This window comes from Corvus cornix, chromosome 4 (assembly GCF_000738735.6).
Source record: "Corvus cornix cornix isolate S_Up_H32 chromosome 4, ASM73873v5, whole genome shotgun sequence".
NCBI lineage: Eukaryota > Metazoa > Chordata > Aves > Passeriformes > Corvidae > Corvus > Corvus cornix.
Genome location: NC_046334.1, coordinates 63,800,892 through 63,819,121, shown reverse-complemented (window position 1 = coordinate 63,819,121; position 18,230 = coordinate 63,800,892). Strand labels below are relative to the sequence as shown.

General features: G+C 38.8%; 1 protein-coding gene across 3 annotated transcripts in view; it reads left to right on the top strand.

Annotated features, from left to right (window-relative positions):
- Window positions 1-18,230, top strand: part of DOK7 (docking protein 7) — a 59,108-nt gene that overhangs the window by 8,607 nt on the left and 32,271 nt on the right. For all 3 annotated transcript variants that reach the window (XM_039550821.1, XM_039550822.1, XM_039550823.1), the window contains 3 exons: window positions 4,755-4,874; window positions 12,257-12,364; window positions 13,908-14,782. In XM_039550821.1, the coding sequence (XP_039406755.1) occupies window positions 4,755-4,874; window positions 12,257-12,364; window positions 13,908-14,782 (1,103 nt within the window). The remainder of the gene's footprint in view (window positions 1-4,754; window positions 4,875-12,256; window positions 12,365-13,907; window positions 14,783-18,230) is intronic.

The following is an 18,230-nucleotide window of genomic DNA, read 5'->3' as shown; positions in this document are numbered from 1 at the left end:
AACTAAGCAGTCAAACATATCCTCAGGCATTACAACATTTAAATATGTGTTTAGTCTAAACACTTGGTTTAATACTGCCACTATAAGAAAATGCTTTTTGAAAATAGAACCTAAAGAAAAATATAACCCTGGTTATTCTTGACAGAAGTGTGTTGGTAAAGAGAAATACCATCTTTCTTCAGGTATCACTCTTTTACCTCAGTCCTCTGGAATTCTTGAAGCAAACAAGTAGTGTTCAGGAAAAACATTGATATGTTATTACAGAAGTTGTTTTCATTCCTGAACAAAAGTGCTCTCCATTACCCTGTCATGTAAGTGTAGTATAATATTATGCAGACTCTATTATTAATGTTACTTTCCTACAGGTTAAACCATATCTTTGCTCACATTCATCCTGTGGAGCTCTGAAGGCAGAGGATTAGTGAATTTAAGGTTTAAATATCATAGTAATAAATACCTAATTAAAAGGAACCAATAATTTTGTGGTTTGATTGCCTCTCCTCTCCGTAATAAAACACATGAAGCCCCAAACTGAAGCAGAGCTTTTTTGGATGTGTCTATGGTAGATCTGAGGTCTAAAAGGATATTTGTTTTAGCTTTCTGTTTCTTGCTTCCTCACAAAAATTTTCATAAATATAAAATACTTCATTATGTTCTGTTGCTTAGTACCAGTTTAGTTCAACTCCAAAGGCTTTGGTACTCAATCCAGGCAGAGGGAAACCATCTGAGATAATGCTGAGATTTCAAACATTAAATCTAGGAGCATTGTCAAGATGGTTTACACAAGTTTATTCATAAATAGGAAGAAAAGCATTTACATTCTGAACTCCTCTTGCTCTTAACATCAAAATATTGCTAGAGATTAAAAAAATACTTTTTTCTGCTTCAGAAAGCTGCAAAGAATTTATTTTCTGGGCCAAAATTTTGTTCTCTCTGTAGCTGAAGCTTAGTCACACATTCCTTTTGTAAAAAAGCAGACGTCTTGGCCTAGCAGTCAATTGAGAGGTTTACATAGAGGAACAGGCTGGAAAAAGGGAGCCTCCCACTTTCCCAAGTTCCCAGCTCAATTAGGGTGCACCAGTTAAAATGACCAGTTGCTAAGAGAATCTTCACTTGGAGGTCAGTGGGAAAAAATTCAAGTGGGCTCATAAGAGGGCACGTTAACACTGTGAGAATTCAGTCTCTCCAATGTTCAAGTGCTTCAGAATTAGCTTCCAGAGCCAGGTTTAAAGCTGCCTCATATTTTCTGACAGCATCTCCTTGAAGAAAGGAACTTGTAGGACCCTTCGTGCCCTTTGAAAGAAAAAATGCTAATTGCAAGATAAGTAGGAGTATTTCTGTGATTGTTCTGGTGTTTTGATAAAATTTGGTACTTCTTTCCTTCTTTCCTTTCTTGTTTCCACTTCTGCATTTATTTGAAATTTAGAAGTAGTAGGGGTGGTTAGACAGGGGCAAGATCTGGAATTTTTTGGAGGATCCTGGGTTGCGTAGATTGAAACTTCTGTTTACTTGTGGGTATTCTGTGCTGTCTCCTACTTAGGCCTACTGCAGGCAACCAACATTGTTACCTCTATTTATCTGTTTTTAGTAGTCATGCCCATATCTTAGTTGGCAGTAATAGGAATACCCTTTGTCATTTTCCCCAGAGGGAAGTGCAGTGTGAGATACACTCTGAAGGGGGCTGCTCAAGGCCAAGGTTGGATGACATGCTGCTTGCCATGGAATGAGCTGCCGTGGTTCCTACCTGTCCTGCAGCTAAAAGGCTTCAGGCTCTAGTATTGTCTAGCACCTGCTAGGAGTAGTAATGGGAAGGGACTGACTCCTCCTCCCTGCTTTTACACACACTACAGAAATTGAAGTAATTTTTGGCCATTGTCCATTTTGAAAGTGTATTTGCCCATGGGTTTGCTTTTTTAATATGGTAAGTTAAAATCAACATTGGCAAGATTAAGTATTACTTGGAAGTTTTATGAAATTGGCAGCTTGTCTTGAATGTTTGAGGGACTGTACAATGCTTTACTGCTGACTGCCAGAGAGGACTGGCTGAGTGTTTCAGTCTTGTGCAAGTGGTTGGAGGCTGCTTTTCACCAAGTCTATTAGCCCATGGAGAGAGTTGAGTCAGCCCTTCAGTCTGGTGAACAGCTGCATGGTATTACAGTGATGCATACCACATATTCCTTGGCTTCTAAATGCCTATGAACCAAGCCTGTTCTAACACATGACTGAGATATGTAATTTCCAGTTGTGAATTTCTCAGTTGTCTCAAGAAAGAAAAAAAGAAATATAATTGCTTGCTTTTATGTATGCTTTTAGAACATTACTTAGTTAAGCCTTGCCTACTCATTCATCTCACTTGATGTTTTGTCAAGGACCCTCAGACTGCTTCCTTCCCTTGCAATCTAGTTCTACCTACCAAAACAAGAAAGAAAATGTTTCCTGTGAGTCAGTCAGCAATTAAGGTGCTCACATGAATAGTAGAATCTACAAAGAAATTACTGTATGTTTATGTTGGATTTGTGTCCACATGCACATGGACATACACTGTTTGCACCGGTTATATAAAGGACATCACATTTGGTTTTGGGATTTCCAAATGACCTATAGTTATTTGCAGAAAAAATCCTTTGAGTTAAGCAGCCAGCTCACATGCACACATTTACTTTCTTTGTTTCCATTAAAGTCAGAGGCTTGTCGAGCCTCTTAGGAGTTTAAGTTACTCTTGACAAAGGTGATAAAAGAACAAAGTGGTCCAGATGTACTCTTCATGTACAGAAATATTTGAGGAATCTTTTTTTTTTTGCCTGAGTGGCAGCAGGGAGGTGTAGGATTCTGGTGAATTATCAAGCCACATTGTATATCACTGTGCTTGAGACATGGATGTCCTCTGCTATACTGTCTCTATCCTGCTTGCTTATGATGCTTGGAATGCAAAGGTCATTTTTCTGTAGACTCCCTCTATTCTGTGTGGGGAGGAGAAGTCAGCTCAAAGAAAAAGCTGAATTTCAAATAATTCCTGAATACATTGCACTCGGGGTTTTTTTTATCCTAATAAAATGTTCTCTGACTTTGGCATCTCTTGGGGAGGGGAAATGGGGCAAGGCTGCAAGTGAGTCACCAGCAGAAACCTTCATACGTGTCAGACTGTGTGATTAGTGTTGTAGTCTCCTAGATGGTATCAGATCCTGAAGCCAAGGTGTGTTCATGTTTCTTTGGCTGAAGAATTTTTGATAGGCAAGATCTGAAGAGATGCAAATGTGGTGGAGTGACAAATCAAGTTAGGAAGATGCCTCTAACTGTGTTGTCTTGAATAGATTTAAGCAGAACTGGCAGAGACTCAGATGTGACATAAGTTGAGAGTGATAAAAAAGTGTGGACCAGAATATGTTTTTCCTAGAGAGGTCAGTTTACAGCTTGCTGGTCATACCTAATTTACTAAAATAGTTATTGTGGCTTGTGGTCCACTCTCTATTATCCCTTTTGTTTGAATCCCACAGCCATTTGTCAAGTTGTCAAAAGTGTATCCATTGCTTAAGTGAAATGTGAGTATCCTGTTGGATATGACAGGGTATATGTTTGGAAAGTGATGGGGATGCAGTCATTCTGGTCAAGATCAGCTCTGCTGCTTTGAGTAAAATGGGAAAAAATATGTATGCAACCCTGAAGTGGCTAGAGATCTGCAGAAGTCAAACACATGTCCAGGTTAGGGGCCTGAGTCACAAGGAAAGTAATATGCAAAACCTTGCTACAGGTCTAGATTTGGTATTAAAGTTTTCTTGTATGCATGGCTCTGGTGAAGTGACAGCACTTCAAAGTCTATATACTAATTTAATTTCCTTTTTTTTTTTTTTCTGGGATTGAAGTATTATTTCCCTGAAATTGCTCGTTACTGGAGTGGTTTTTGCCTGATGTTTTAAGATAATATTTTTTTTTTCCTGATGAGATTTATATTTGGACTACCAATTAATAAAATGTTCTGAGGAGCCCTTCTAGTCTTTCATGTTTTTCATGTAGCCATGTATCATGGAGCTCATAACTTGTTTGTTTATTTAGTGATTCTCATTCTAATTTTGCTTGGGGCTATTCTTAATGAATGGAAAGCAAATATCAGAATAGAGCAAAGGGTAAAGATCTGATGACAACCTGTGGAGTTGTGTTACGTTCTGTTAATAATAGACATATAGGACTTAGTCTAGGAAAATTTATGCCATAATCCAGCAATATAACCAAATTCTAATTTGTTGGTATATAAAAAACTCCTTTTGCTTCAAACTAGTTAAAAGTAGAATTAACTTGGTTCATTCTTTTGAAGACACTTTAAATATCCCTGACAGTTCCTGCCTAGTTCTGTTTGACCTACAAAATTTTAGGGATAAATAAGAATAAAAGACCTGGACAGCTATTGAGAATAAGGTGTCTGTTTTGACAGTTCGGGGGGATTGGAACTAGATATGTTTAAGGCCGTTTCCAACCCAATCCATTCTATGATTCTAGGACATTACTCTAAGTGCCTGAATGTCATAAAATTAACATAAATTATTAGACAGCTATTGAATTTACATGTATGTTTGTGTTATAGTGTGTGTGTGCTGATCTGAATTTTTTATTTCTTTTCCCAGGAGAACGTCTTGTTTAGTTCTTTTCATGGCTTGCACTGAAAACTCTTTTGATTCCTATGTCATAAATAGCTTTAGCAAAGTATATTTCTAGTGTTTCCAGGTGAAAACCACACATATTTATGTTGTGCTTTCTTGCAGGGGCTGGTGTTTTTTTCCTCTCTTGTGCTGAAGGGGAGCAGATCAGCTTCCTGTTCGACTGCATCGTCCGCGGCATCTCCCCGACCAAAGGCCCTTTCGGTTTGCGTCCAGTGCTCCCAGGTTAATATAGGAAGTATAGAGTAACCAAGTGAAGTAGGAACTTGTCATGTCTCACACCCACTGCTGCTGGTGTAAGAACAGCTTGCAGACACCGAGGGTGTGCAGAGTGCAAAGTGGTTTTCATTCTGAGATGTCACCATACAGATTTATAAGCTGGATGTACCTAGTTTCCCCCTGCTGCTCTGGCTCATTCATATTTCTGGTGGTATTGCTAACTCTAGCCCTCTCTTATTTAACAGTACTAAAAGATGGCAATTTGAATTGAAAGGAACCCTAACTTTTAGTTTTAAACTTACACATTTAACTTGGATCCATGTCTGCATTGCTGTTTTGAGAGTTTAATGGCAAACTTAACTTCTGGAGCATTTTGAGTTTATCCAAAAAAAAATGTTCTAAGTCTTGTCAGCCTTAGAAAACTTTGTAAAGCCTCCTCATCACATTTGAACTTTTCAACTTGAGCTTTTTCCTGATATGTGGAGATTAAATTCCTTTTCCTATTTCATGGTAAATGCTGCATGCACTGCAATGGCCAAAGAGGAATTTGGACAGCATCATAATAAACCCTATTGCCTTTTGATTTCAGCAGATGAATTGATTATTGAGTCAGAATGACTCTGTCAGACAGGACAAAAGTGTAGAAATGAGATTGCAGAAAATTACCTGTGATTTGGTGGTGGAATACTGTGGGAATAGGCTGCAAGGATGGTGAAGGATGAGCTGGGATTTGTGGAAATACTTAGAGTTTCTGTGTGTTAGACAGTTAATAAGTGTTTGACAGGATTTTATTGCTGTTATAAGATTAAATTAATTGCAGGAAGGAAATGCGATGGAAAAGATTAGATCTGTATGTGAAGCTTGTGAAAATAAATTATGAAAAATTAGTTATTAGCTAAAAATTAGTAAATGCAGTAAACACAAGGTTCAGTTCATATTGTCTTTCTCTTGGTTGTAAGGCAGAAGTAAATAATCAAGCAGAATAGTGGACAAAAAAAGTCATTCTTGTGTGATGATATATGCTTGCATTCAATTAACTAGAGTGTTAAAAAAAAGAAGCAAACACAAAAAACCTAACAACAGAAACAGTGTTGATTGTGCCATTTTAGATGGCACAATCTTTGAAGATTCTTTTTTTAGAAGCATGTAGGAGTAAATCTGTGTTCACATCTTAGCACTTCTTGTGTTTGTGGGTTGCTGTGCCACATACCACAATCCCTTCCCTCCATCAGGAGCTCTGACCTCAGTGAGGTGCATAAAGTGGATGTGGGACATCCTGGGGAGTATTTGGCATTTTTTGTAAGAGAAGACCTCCTTTTGGAGGTCTTTTAATTTCTCTTCTGTGCTTGATGGACTTGCCATTAAAATCTCATCCACTTGATTTCATCTTGTTTCCCTGGACAGGAGAAGTGTTTTGTAGACAATTGTGCTCATGTTCTTGCAGACTCCTCTGCCTTTATGTATCCAAGCTACCTTGAGCCCTCTAACTTTTATTCCTGTGTATTTTACCCTTGTCTCTTCCAGTTTGTGGTCTCTCCCTATGTACACATTCCTTCATGGAAAAAAAAAATTTTTTATGTTCTCCTTCATTTATTATCCCATGCAGAAGCTTGTACAGATCTGTTTAAGGCACATGCACATGTACAGTTCTGGTGATTCATCCGTAAACTAATTTTCCTTATCAAATATGTTGTTACACAGAATGTACTGTATTGCTTTAAAAGGTTAAGTCTACCAGCTGCACACTGTGTCTGTCAAGTATTGAAATTCACTCAACCTTTTGAAAGCATCCACTTGTAAACAGATTAATTATCTGTACACTTCAGGTAACTAGATCAAAACTTCCATATTGGGGATTCTGTCAAGAAATGTCTTGCCTGTGTAATTCATGTTTACTGCAGTGCAGAATGCTACACAGCCTCAGCAGTACTTTATGTATGCAATGTTCTGCTTTTGTGCAATTTAAAAGCTTTTAGAGAAACCTTCTCTTCACAGTTTGCTACTTGAATTTGGCATCTTGCCTTTGCCTGTACCTTTCCAACTCAAACATGAAATAGGCTTGAAGTGCTGTGGTATTTTCAATCACGGAAAACACACAAAGGGCAGATGTACAGAGAAAGAGTGAAATATGGTAAAAAAAGTCACGGTGACAGTGTTGGACACCAATGCCCATAGCACAAATATAATCCACAGATGTTACGGAATCAATGTGTGTGTAGTCTGTTAAAAAGATGAATGAATGACACCAGTTGCTTCATGTGCAAACAGCTCAACCATATGGTTAAAAGGGGTGCTGAAATATTTATGTGTTAGCATGAAATTAATAGGAGATGGTAGAGAATGGTTTGAAGAGGGCTGAAAAATGACCAGTTTTCTTACTTGCCATAGTGATTCTTGAACAAATGTAAAATACCCAGTATCCAAATGGAATTTGTAAACTGGGTGTGCAAGGGGTGTTTGCTCAAGGACAATATTGACATCTTATTTTCAGGATTGTAGTTTTAAAAACTGTACCTTATTTCTAAAAGCATGATGTTCTTATCACATGGATATGTGATTACTGTACGTATTTTATGATGTCATCTATAAAATATGCAATGAAAATCCAATGCAGTGCAACTCATAAACTTGACTGACAACTGCAAGGTATCACAATCTGGTCTAATCTCTCAGCGGACCAGCTTTGAGCAGCAGGTCAGACTAGAGAACTCTGAGATCCCCTTCAACCTGAATTATTCTGTGATGTTTTGGAAATGAATCAAATTACTATTCTCATGATAAAAAATAATTCTGTTATGTGTACATCCAAAATAAAATGGAGAAGGAAAAGAGTATTAGATGTTTTATGGTTTATTACTTGTTGTACTTATTTTGGGAGTCCATTAATTCTTCAGAATTGTACCAAAATAGTCCTACTGATATCTTCACTAGCAGATTGGAGGTTTTGATTTGTTAAAAGCTGCATGATCCGGTCTCGTAAACCACCCCCTTCCCTCCCTCCCCCCAAGACATAGAAGATGGGAATGTGAAGGTCATGTAGGTATAGGTATCTAGATGTTTTTAACAAGTGTATTGTATTTTAACAAGTATTTTAAATAAAGGACTCAAATGAGTGATGTAATGACTTTGGATGGCTTGTTTTCCCCAGCTACTAGTTGGAAGAGAGCTCCTGTAATTGGCTGCTGGCATGGTCTCTTTTTCGTTCCTTGAAGAGATGTTTAGAAAACAGTCCAGAGAATTTTACATTCTGTCTTGACAGAAGTCTAGATATAGACTTGGTAATGAATCACTGATTGCATGGTTTTTAATCTGTACTGAATTTGCATGCTTCTTATTTGAGAAATGTTTATCAGGTGTGTGTTGAGCTCCTTTTTTCACTAGCAAGGTTCATGTTGAATGCCAGAACTGAACACAGCAAAGGCCCAACAGCCCATCAGTGATACCTTCGATCAGTGGGCAGAGCAGTACTCTCTATATCTGATTATGTGCCAGTCTAGTCCCGCAGTCTGGAAAGACCCCCGGTGTAATGCTGATCATCTGGATGCTCTCTTTTAATTTTGGAAGCTTTTTCAGGCTGCTTTGTGACTGAGTGGAGAGTGTACAGTGCTGCTTGCTGAGGATCCATCTGATGCTCTTTTTGTTGAAGCTTGATACACCTTTGGCCATTGCAAGACAGCTCTGTGGCTGCCTTCTGCAGTATCTGTACCAAGTGGATCCTCAAACTTTTAGGACATCTTTTCATTCCTCCAGACATCTTACAAGGTGTGGAGATGTTAGCAAGAAGGTGAGGGTCCAGGCCTGATTTACAAATGTGCCTATGGTTACACAGGAAGAAAGAAAAGAGATTTTCAGCCTAATTTACCTAATTTTGTTTAATGAAGTAATTAACCAATGTTGCATTTTAAAGATGCATCTAATCCATTAGGTAGCTCCCGACTGAACTGGATACAATACATTTTTTCCTGACAGGTGCTTATTGAACAACCATGAGCTTTGAATTACTGTGTCACTTTGTTCATATGTTACCAAAGTATTCAAAATCTCCCACGATGAGCAGCTGATGTGGCTTTAATGAATACCCACCAACGTAATGTAAAAATAAAATCTCCAGCAGAGGCATTTTTAGTCCAGCTAAATTTGATGTAATCCTTCCCCTTTGCCCCAAAGCAGCGTTTTAGAAGATTTCAATGACTGCCTCACATAAAAGATTTTTTCCTCATAGCAAGGGATCCATTTTTGATTGGAGATGATAAAACATTTTATTAATTGAAGGACCTGAGTGAATCATGTGACAGGATACATTTGTTAAGAGTCTGGGAGATGAAGGTACTGATTGTTCTTGGAGCTGCTCTCGGATGTTGTGTGGGCAGAAGCTGTCGGAACTTCCTTGGACAGCTGTCATGCTGCCTCTGTCCCCCTGAGTTACTAATGTGGTAAATTGCCACACAGTTGTTTAGAAGTTGTGTTTTGGGCATGCAAAAGGTAGAGGATGATACCAACAGCTCCAACTTCGTAGAAATATGGCCTAAAAGCTTACAAAAAAGGGTTATTTCAACAGCACTCATGCGAGGTCATAGATTATGCACTCCAGTAAGAACTGGTCCCTAAAAAGTGACTGCAGTCCATAGTCTGATCCTGTAGGAAAACCTCCTGATTAGAACTTGGTAGTCTGTAACCAATAATACTGGTATAAGAATCTGTTACTTCTGGTGAGTATTATTGGCTGTATTTTCCACAGAAGTCTGGCTTATTAGCAGAGAAGATAAAAGGCGAAACAAAGACTTGTGTAAGACTGATAGATAATTATTTTTAATATCTACCAAAAACTTAGACTCTGTATATGTTTGTCAGGTTTTGAAGCTATTTCTCTAGGTATTTCCTAGAACTTGCTGAGGAAAGTTCTTCTGCTCAATCTTCCACAAAACTGAGCGATGAGAGGTCGCAGCACATAACTATTAATCCTATTTTATACACACCTTTTATACATAGGCAATCCTTAAGGGGAAATGTAACCAAAAAGTTATCAGTTCTATTGGACAGACAGTATGCCTAGAGGTTTCATGTTGTTGGGTGAAACCTGGTGTGTTCTGTAGCTGTGCAGCTGATAGGGAATTTGGCTTCTGGAAGCAGTTGAACATGCGAACATGTATTTTATTATAAGCCAGTTTTGCAAGATCAAGTTTTTTTTTTAAATTGTATCTTTTGCTGTCTGTAAGAGGGATATCAGTTCCTTAAAAAACTTAGTTGTTGTGTCGGTGCCCTAGTAATGTTCTGAAAATCTGCATTTGTCAAGTAATCATATTCTGGGGAAAGTAAAAGGCCCTTTCCTCCTGACAGTTGTTTGGTGTGGAAAAGGTTAGTGTCTGTTTGCATCTTGGTTTGACCAATTTGCTGATCTGTTATGACAACTTTATACTCAAAATGCTCGTAGAACATATTTCTTGAACGTTTTTTGGACATAGGGCATTTAAGTACGTAGAGCAGAGTAACTGGAGCAGAGGACATTAACAAATAGACTTAGGCAGCAGCTTGTAACACTGTGTGCTACTGAGCAGATCCTTGCATGGGCCTGTCTGGGTTGCACCATAGGTGCTGGTGGCCAAGTGTTGTGTTTTCCTTTGGCAGAGGTCCATATGGAAGCATTGGGGGTTTTGTCTGAGTAAGCAGTTGCACAGGTTTGAACTAGTCAATGCCTAATACAAGTTGTCTTGCAGTGTAAATAGGAATGGAGGCCTAAACAAAATAATCCACATTTAATAGTCCTATTTTCTGTTCTTCAGTTTGAAGTGAGTCATGCACTGTTTGAGCTGGGAGACAGAGAGGTCACAGACCCTGTTTGTCATGGGCATTGTTGCCTTGTCCCTGTTAGAACACCTTTGGGTTCTGGTGTATGTTATTATAGATGGACTCTTTGTATCTTGGTTTTTCTGCTCATTTTACCCAGATTGCAGGCTGCCAAAGATGGAAACCTCCTCTACACAGGAAAGAAAGTTAGCAAGTTCAGCACTCTCACTTCTATTCCTACCTAGGGCAGGTCAGAAAGTGAATATGGTTAGGGAGGAGAGATGTGGCAGTTTGTTTCTTGGGGTAATTAATAATATAGGGCACTCCCATGGAGCTTCAACTGACTTGGTAGTGCTCCTTCCTCCAAGTGTGAGCTTGCTTTGACTGCTATGCTGACAATATCAAAACCAAGTCTTTTAAAACTAAAAGACCTGGGATGAAAATGAAACTTTTCTTTCATCTTTACAACTGGTTTTTGTCTTACTAACTCAACCACAGCAATGTATAGCCTTTTTCATCCTTTCCCCCCCTCTTTTTAAATGACTCTGTGTTTTTGTGGTGTGCTTCTACTACCCAGTTGATCAGATATACAAGAGCAGCAGTTGTGAGGAAGCTAATCTGTTTTCTCTGTCATTAATTACTTTCCCTATGTATTAATAAGAACTACGGACGTTTCTGATGATAAACAAGTTAGCAGACCATATCCTCTGCAACCGCTGAACATGGTGCACTCATCAGTGCTATTTTGAAGGAATCCATAAGGTTTCTCTTGGGGTGATGGTTATGATTACTTCCAACATCTGGTTTTATTGTTGTGCCTGCTGGAAACAAAATGATTTAGAGGAAACTGGGCTGTTTTACAGATGAAACTTCTTCCACGTACTGTTTAACTTTTGGTTTTTCTACTTATGTTGGAATAGAATCAGCCTTCTTCAGTGAAAAAATTTCAGCTGGAATGGCAAACTCACTAAAATGTATGGGGAAAATCCATGACAGTACATTTTAGGAGTGGTTTATATCATTCTAAGTTGTCTTGTATTAAACATGAAGACAGAGAGCCACCAGGTTGCTTATTTTGTCTGTGATGTCTGAACTTAATCACCTGAACATCAAACTTGAAAGCAAAGTCTTTGTAAATAGATTATCTGGATTGGAAGCTGTCCGTTTCATCACTATGACTCTATGATGTAGATTTGTAAATTTCTAGGATTAAAAATTTGGTCTTTCTTAATGTAAAAATTCCCAGTGAATTCCAGACAAATTTTACATGGGTCAAATTAGTTTTCAAGTCTTCTAGACTTGCTGGATGCCAATTATTTCTGTAGCTATTGACTTTGGTGCTGTGCTTTTCAGTGTTTTGTTCCTGGTGGTACGTATTACAGATATTGGGTATAATCTCTGACAATCTTTGACACTTGTAATTTTAACTTGGTGTGTAGCACATGTCCAGGATGTGCTTGAAGTCAGATTGTCCCATACATTTTTCCAATCAGCATTTCAAACATAGAAATTGACCATAATAATGTCTTTTTTTTCCTTCCTTTTTTAAAAATGATTTTCCATGTTTCCTCATTTATTTATTTATTTTCTGTTTCTTTTTAAAGATCCAAGTACTAATCCAGCCTATTCAGAAGAAAGATTGGCTCATGAAGCTTTGCAATTAGAAAAGCGCTTGAGCTTGCTGTCCCATACAAGTCGCCAAGGTAGTGGAGGTAAGAAATACCTTTAATTAAATAAAAATACATTATGTTCCTTCCTGCCCAGGCTTTAAAAGTTGTATGGCCTGTGTTATAGGATGTGGAACTTACAAGAAAAATTATAGAGAAATGATCAAGACATTTGATTTGTTATGCTGCTTGTGAGGCAGTTCTTTAACAGCATTGTCTGAAGTCCTTTGATGTTAATTGGAGGTTTTCAACTCAACAGACTGAGTTTTGAATCAAATACTGTTAACCCAGGAAAACCATTTAGTATGCTGAGTCCTAGTGAATCTGTGCATGTAAAACTTAAAAAGAACTGTCTGCATCAAGTCTGATACCTGCTTAAGTACTTTAGTCAGTCCAGCCTGTGAGAGGGACTCACTTGTATGGTGCACACATCAAGCTTAAGGCAGATTTTTGCAGTAAAGCATAGGACTCCTGTGCTTTCCTCTGCTATCTGTATGTGCCTTTTCTGGAGCTGTTAATGTATCAAAGTAGAATTAGTGTCTAGCACTGGATCTGTAAAAGGGGCTGTGCCCTGAACTGCCATTTGAACTGTTTAATAGCCGAAGTTGGATCATCAAAACATCTGCTTTGCTCTTGACTCTGAAGCCTACATGCCCAATAATGTCTCTGTGAAGAGCCTCAGGAACTTAATTATGTGCTTATATACATGTCCATGGCTGCTTTGGCCTAGACACTGCTGGGTAATGTGGTTTGTGACTGAATTCCAGTGAGGCTTCCTGAGGTTTTTCTTTATCAGCATGTAACTACTAGACTTGACTGAATTGATAGAAAACAAATGAGACTTGATAGATAAGCATGCCTGTTTTATTTTTATTCCCTCCCTCTGGTCAGAAGTCATGGCCCAACTTCATATAGAGTTTCTGCCTTTGTTTTCACATTGGTTTTATTAAGAAAAAATAAAATAATTGTGGACTCTGTGTTTGCTACAAGAAGGTGTTTTTGTATTTGTCTGGTTTTGTATTTTTTTGTGTGATGTTTGTGTTTTGTCCTTGTACCCTTTCATGCAATGTTCAAATTTTTTCTTCCATATTCTGTATTTGATGGCAGTAATTACCTGTTAAAATGCCTTTCTTGCAAGTAGCATTGAGGAAAAAAAATCTTGTAATATATGCATAAATGGATCACAGGAAATCTTAGATATAGATATGAAAAAGTTTTTATAACAGTATTATTTTCATTTTTATCCGTACAATGATGTATGGCTGTATTTTGGTATATTAACCCAATTAACTGTATGACAGTAAATTACGTTTGAAAAGGGGAGAACTTGGTGCATAAACTTTAAAAATTTAGCCTTGAATTCATTATGTTCCACAATGTGGTAGGGTTATGTCAAGGTAACATACCATTGCATTTTATTTTTCCCGTGAGGCTGTGAGTTATTGCAGGAATTCTGGCTTTCTGACGAGAGTTCCACTTACAAAAAGCAGATGGAATCTCAGGGCCCTTTCTGTTTGTACATACTTGCCATGCTTCAGTCTGTTGATTGTGTTTGAAACATAGGTTGATGGGTTTTCATGTTTTCTAGGAGACGATAGGAGTCTTTCAAGCTCGTCTTCGGATACCAGCCACTCAGATGTCAGTGTTGGGAGCAGGTTGACAGTGTGGCCCGAGCAATCTTCAGCCAGCACCTCTCAGGAGAGCCATGGACTGGCAGCTGCAAAGGGTATTCACCTGGGAGAAGAAAAGACCCTTCCAGAAGGGGCACGTGGCACCACTAAACCCCCTCCAAAGCCCCTCCGGTCCAGACAGCTGCAGGAAATAGGCCGTCAGAGTTCTTCTGACAGTGGAATAGCTACTGGTAGTCACTCTTCTTACTCTGGGAGCTTCTCTTCCTATGCTGGGAGCTTGGACATTTGCCATGGTGATGAGTTTGGATCATTGCTAAGCTTGCCATTGAACTTTCCTTCAGATCAGAGTCTATGTACTTGTCCTCACAGTGAGTCCCAGAGAGGTGTGGGATCAGAGTATCAGGTTCCCAGCTCTCTCAGACACGTTTATGATACACCCAGGAGTGTGTTACAGGCAGCTTCTAAAGATGTGCAACTGAAGAGTGCAGATTCCACGCTACCCAAGGACCAGGCCCTGCCAGCTCAAGGTGCCAGTGACCCAAAACTTCTACTACCACACTTGGAAGCACGGAGGGGACCTGAGCACAGCCAGCACAGAGGGAGGCCTTCATCCTTACTCACAGAAAGCAGCAAGGACTCAAGTGATGAGACATATGTGGATTTTGTTTCAAGGTGGTCAGACACAAAACCACAAGGACAGGTGTCAGACTCCAAAAGTAGTGAGCTGTCACCACCTGGTGGGGCCTCAGCTGACCCCTGTGACACATGTAGACCCCACCTTGGGATGACAAGAGCTCTTTTTTCATCTTGTCCAATCTGTGGTGGACTAAAGGTAAATACCTAACACTGAGCAGATGCTAACGAACCTTAGTTAATATAGCATGATTAATTTAAAGTTACCTAAGTTGTAGGTCATAAGTAATATTGTTTCCTTTATACTTTGAACACGTAATAACTTTTTGGGTTGTTTATGCTCAAATGGAGAGGCTTAGCACATGGTTTCCTCAAAATCTGTGCCTAGTCAAGGAAACACTGAACAATATAGACCACAATCATTACTTTTATATTGGACAATTTTGTCTTTGGGTACATGTAAGTGAAAGAGAGGTTTTGCAGGCACTGGCTTTGTCATATAATGGCAAGCAAGCATGGAAGACACTGACCTGTCTTGCTGCTGGTATTTACAAAGAAAGAAGGGAGGTCAAACAGTATGTACTGCTCTTAAGGTGATCAGAGTGCATATTTTTATTGTATTGATTTTTTTTTTCTTTGTCATTGGAGTTTGAACATGCCTTGCACATGAAGCCAGGTTAGCCTAGTTTGTCACTGGGGAAATACAAGATAGTCAAGTCAGCATGGCAATCCAGTAATGTGACTGGCGAATGACAGGTACTTTAGAGCAGGTACACAAAAACTCGTTGGCAGTCTACAAGCAGGACAGTTTATTTGCAGGGAAATTAATTTTTGATCAACAGTCACATAAAGACTTAATACCTAAACTGTGGAGGTTCACTTGCCTTTCCAAACACATTTGCCAGTATCTGTTAACTGAGACTTTGATGTTCTTATAAATTCTTTTTGGACCTGCTACATTCTTATCTTTTTATGGCAGTGAGCTTTATACATTAATTATACATTGCATGAAAATGTATCTGTTTTTATCCATGCTGGAGAAGATTTTTTTTTTTGTGAATGTGTTTGCTAAACTAGAAGAAGGTAAAGCTGCTTGTATTAGTGAGCTGTTGAAAGGCTGGGAAGGTTAGAGGGAGTGCTTAATTTAGGGAATGTGTGAAGCAAGGATTCAGCAAGAGAGACTTCTGCAAGAGGAATTAAACACTGCCATTGAAATGTGTGCATTTAATTAAATGTGAGATTACATAAACCACTGCTATGAAGAGGGTTTGAATGCCTAGTAGGTGATGTAAGAAAAATTAAAAGGTTATAAGTTTGAGGGATTGTTTTCTTCTCATGAGGTGTTTCATGCATTTGCATCATTGAGTGCCTTCACATGTTTGCAAACTGGAAAGCTCTGTCTGCTTGGGCCCCTTGCCCAGCCCCGTCCCAGCACCTTGGACGTTACTTTGTCAGCTACCTGCAACACTTGGCAGGTAAGGAGGCACTTGTGGGACAGGCTTTCTAAGGTTGTGTCTACACTGGTCAGTAGGATTGGTCATCTTCCAAGACCATCCTTGCCAGCCACCTGCACCACAGGCCCTCACTAGCCCTCTAGTCCAGTTCTGAAAGTGTGGCTGGAGGCAGTGCAGGCGGTGGCGTGCACAGCGGTGTATCTGCTGTTGGCTTCCTGTGGCTGCTGCCTGTAGTTAGGGAGAATTTGGGAAAAATGACCAAGACTTGATTTCTGGAAGAGCTCTGCTTTGGGATTAGAAAGCTCAAAGGTGTCTTTGTCATAGGCAGAGAGGAAAGAAGTAGCTCAGGTACAATTAGCTCACATGGTCTAAATGTTTCTGGGTGATCTGAATTGTTGGTTTAGATGTAAATTTATCAAATTTTACCCTGGGTATCTGTGGAAGATGGGAAGCTGAAAGTGAGTGTTCCACTGGATATCTTCAAAACCCATTAAAAGCTAAATTATGTCATTACTACTGCCTGTTTACCCCAATTACATAAATAGCCACATCTTTTATTGCAAAGTGCTGTCAGGTTTCATGATGTTTCTAGCTGCCCTAGTAAGATAAGCTGGAAAGAATTTCAGATCTTGTCTATACCTAAACAAATTTAGTGATAAACACTGGTGCAACCTTCTTACTAACTTTTGTTTTTGCATGAGATATGCACAGCTGCTTTTTTTTTTTTTAAAAATCCCATTTATAAGCAGTTGCAAAAGAAGTCTCATTAAATAGAATGATTCATGGGTTTGTTTTTACTTTTGAAAGAAAAAGTAACCCTTTGATGCACTCTCTTGAACTGTCAAGATGAGTTATTTTAGCAGTATTTAATGGATGCTGTCTTCGGCTGTTCTCCTGAGGAGTGCAGTGAAAACACAAATCCATAGGCTGTAACTAAAAAATAATTATTACTCCTTGTACTTTGAGTAGGATATATTTAAGTTAGGTCCAGGAGGAGCTGATTTATGGATTGATGAAAACACCAGGTTTTCACGTTTATTCAAATTCATGTTCAAAAGGCTTTAATGTGCTGGTGTTTGGGGTTCCTTTGCAATTTTGAGTTAAGCTGTTGATTAAATTGTGTTAATGGCTTTTAAATGCCTACTATTTAAAGTGACCTCGGTAGAGGAAAGGCTGCAGCAGTAATTAAGGCTGTGAGCATTTGTTTGTTTTCTGCCCTGTATGTAAACTTTGGCAAATGGAGGTTAGGTTTGGGCATGTTGTGTGTGCATGTTGGAGCTCAGCATGTGAAGAGTTGGAGAGAGTTGTGGGATGAAGACATGTGGAGGGCATGGTGGGGGTCCTGACTGGGACTGACTTGTTAAGAGCCACCTACTCTACTAATGACAAGGACGATGATGAAAACAGGGAGAACAGACCCTGCGAAAGTGCCAAGGCTCGAACAGAAAATAGGGCAAGGAAGCCTTTCTGTCACTCTGCATGAAGAATAGAACCAGCATGAAAAGACTTACTAAATATTGTTTCTATTATTTGTATACTGTATTTCATATTAGACATTGGGGACTAAGAAGCAAGCATGCAGGGTGATTTGCTTTCTGTTGTACGTAATAGTGCTGCGCTCAAGATGTCCTTACAAACTTCCCAAGATGTGCCTTTGCTATGTAATTTGACCTAGCTGATTTCAGTGCTGTAGATGATTGCAGAGATGAATTCATTGTCTATTGTAAGTATAATTTAAGCTCAGAGTTGATTGTTACAATTTCTGAGTAAGCTGTAGAGATTTATTATTAGACTTATTACATTTTTAACTACTTAACTAATACTAATTTGATGAATAGAATTTCATGTATGCTTGTTGCTCTGTAACTTCCTTTGATGCTATAGTTTGACAAATGTCAACTTTTTTTATAGGGTGTTCCTTTTTTTTTTACACCATCATTGTTTGTAAATTTTCGTAGAAGTCTGAAAAATAAAATTATTTTCCAACTGGTTTTGTCCTTTTCCATCTGACAAGTACTGGGTTTAGTTTTGTCTTGCTTTTTGTCCCCTGACCACCTTCTTCTTGCAAGATGAATTAATATGGAATGTTTATGGCTGTCTCTTCATGCCACTTAGTGTTATACTCAAATCATTGTTGACAGCTCCAAATGTGCCTATTAGTAGGAATTACATTTATGTATGTCTAGGTCATGC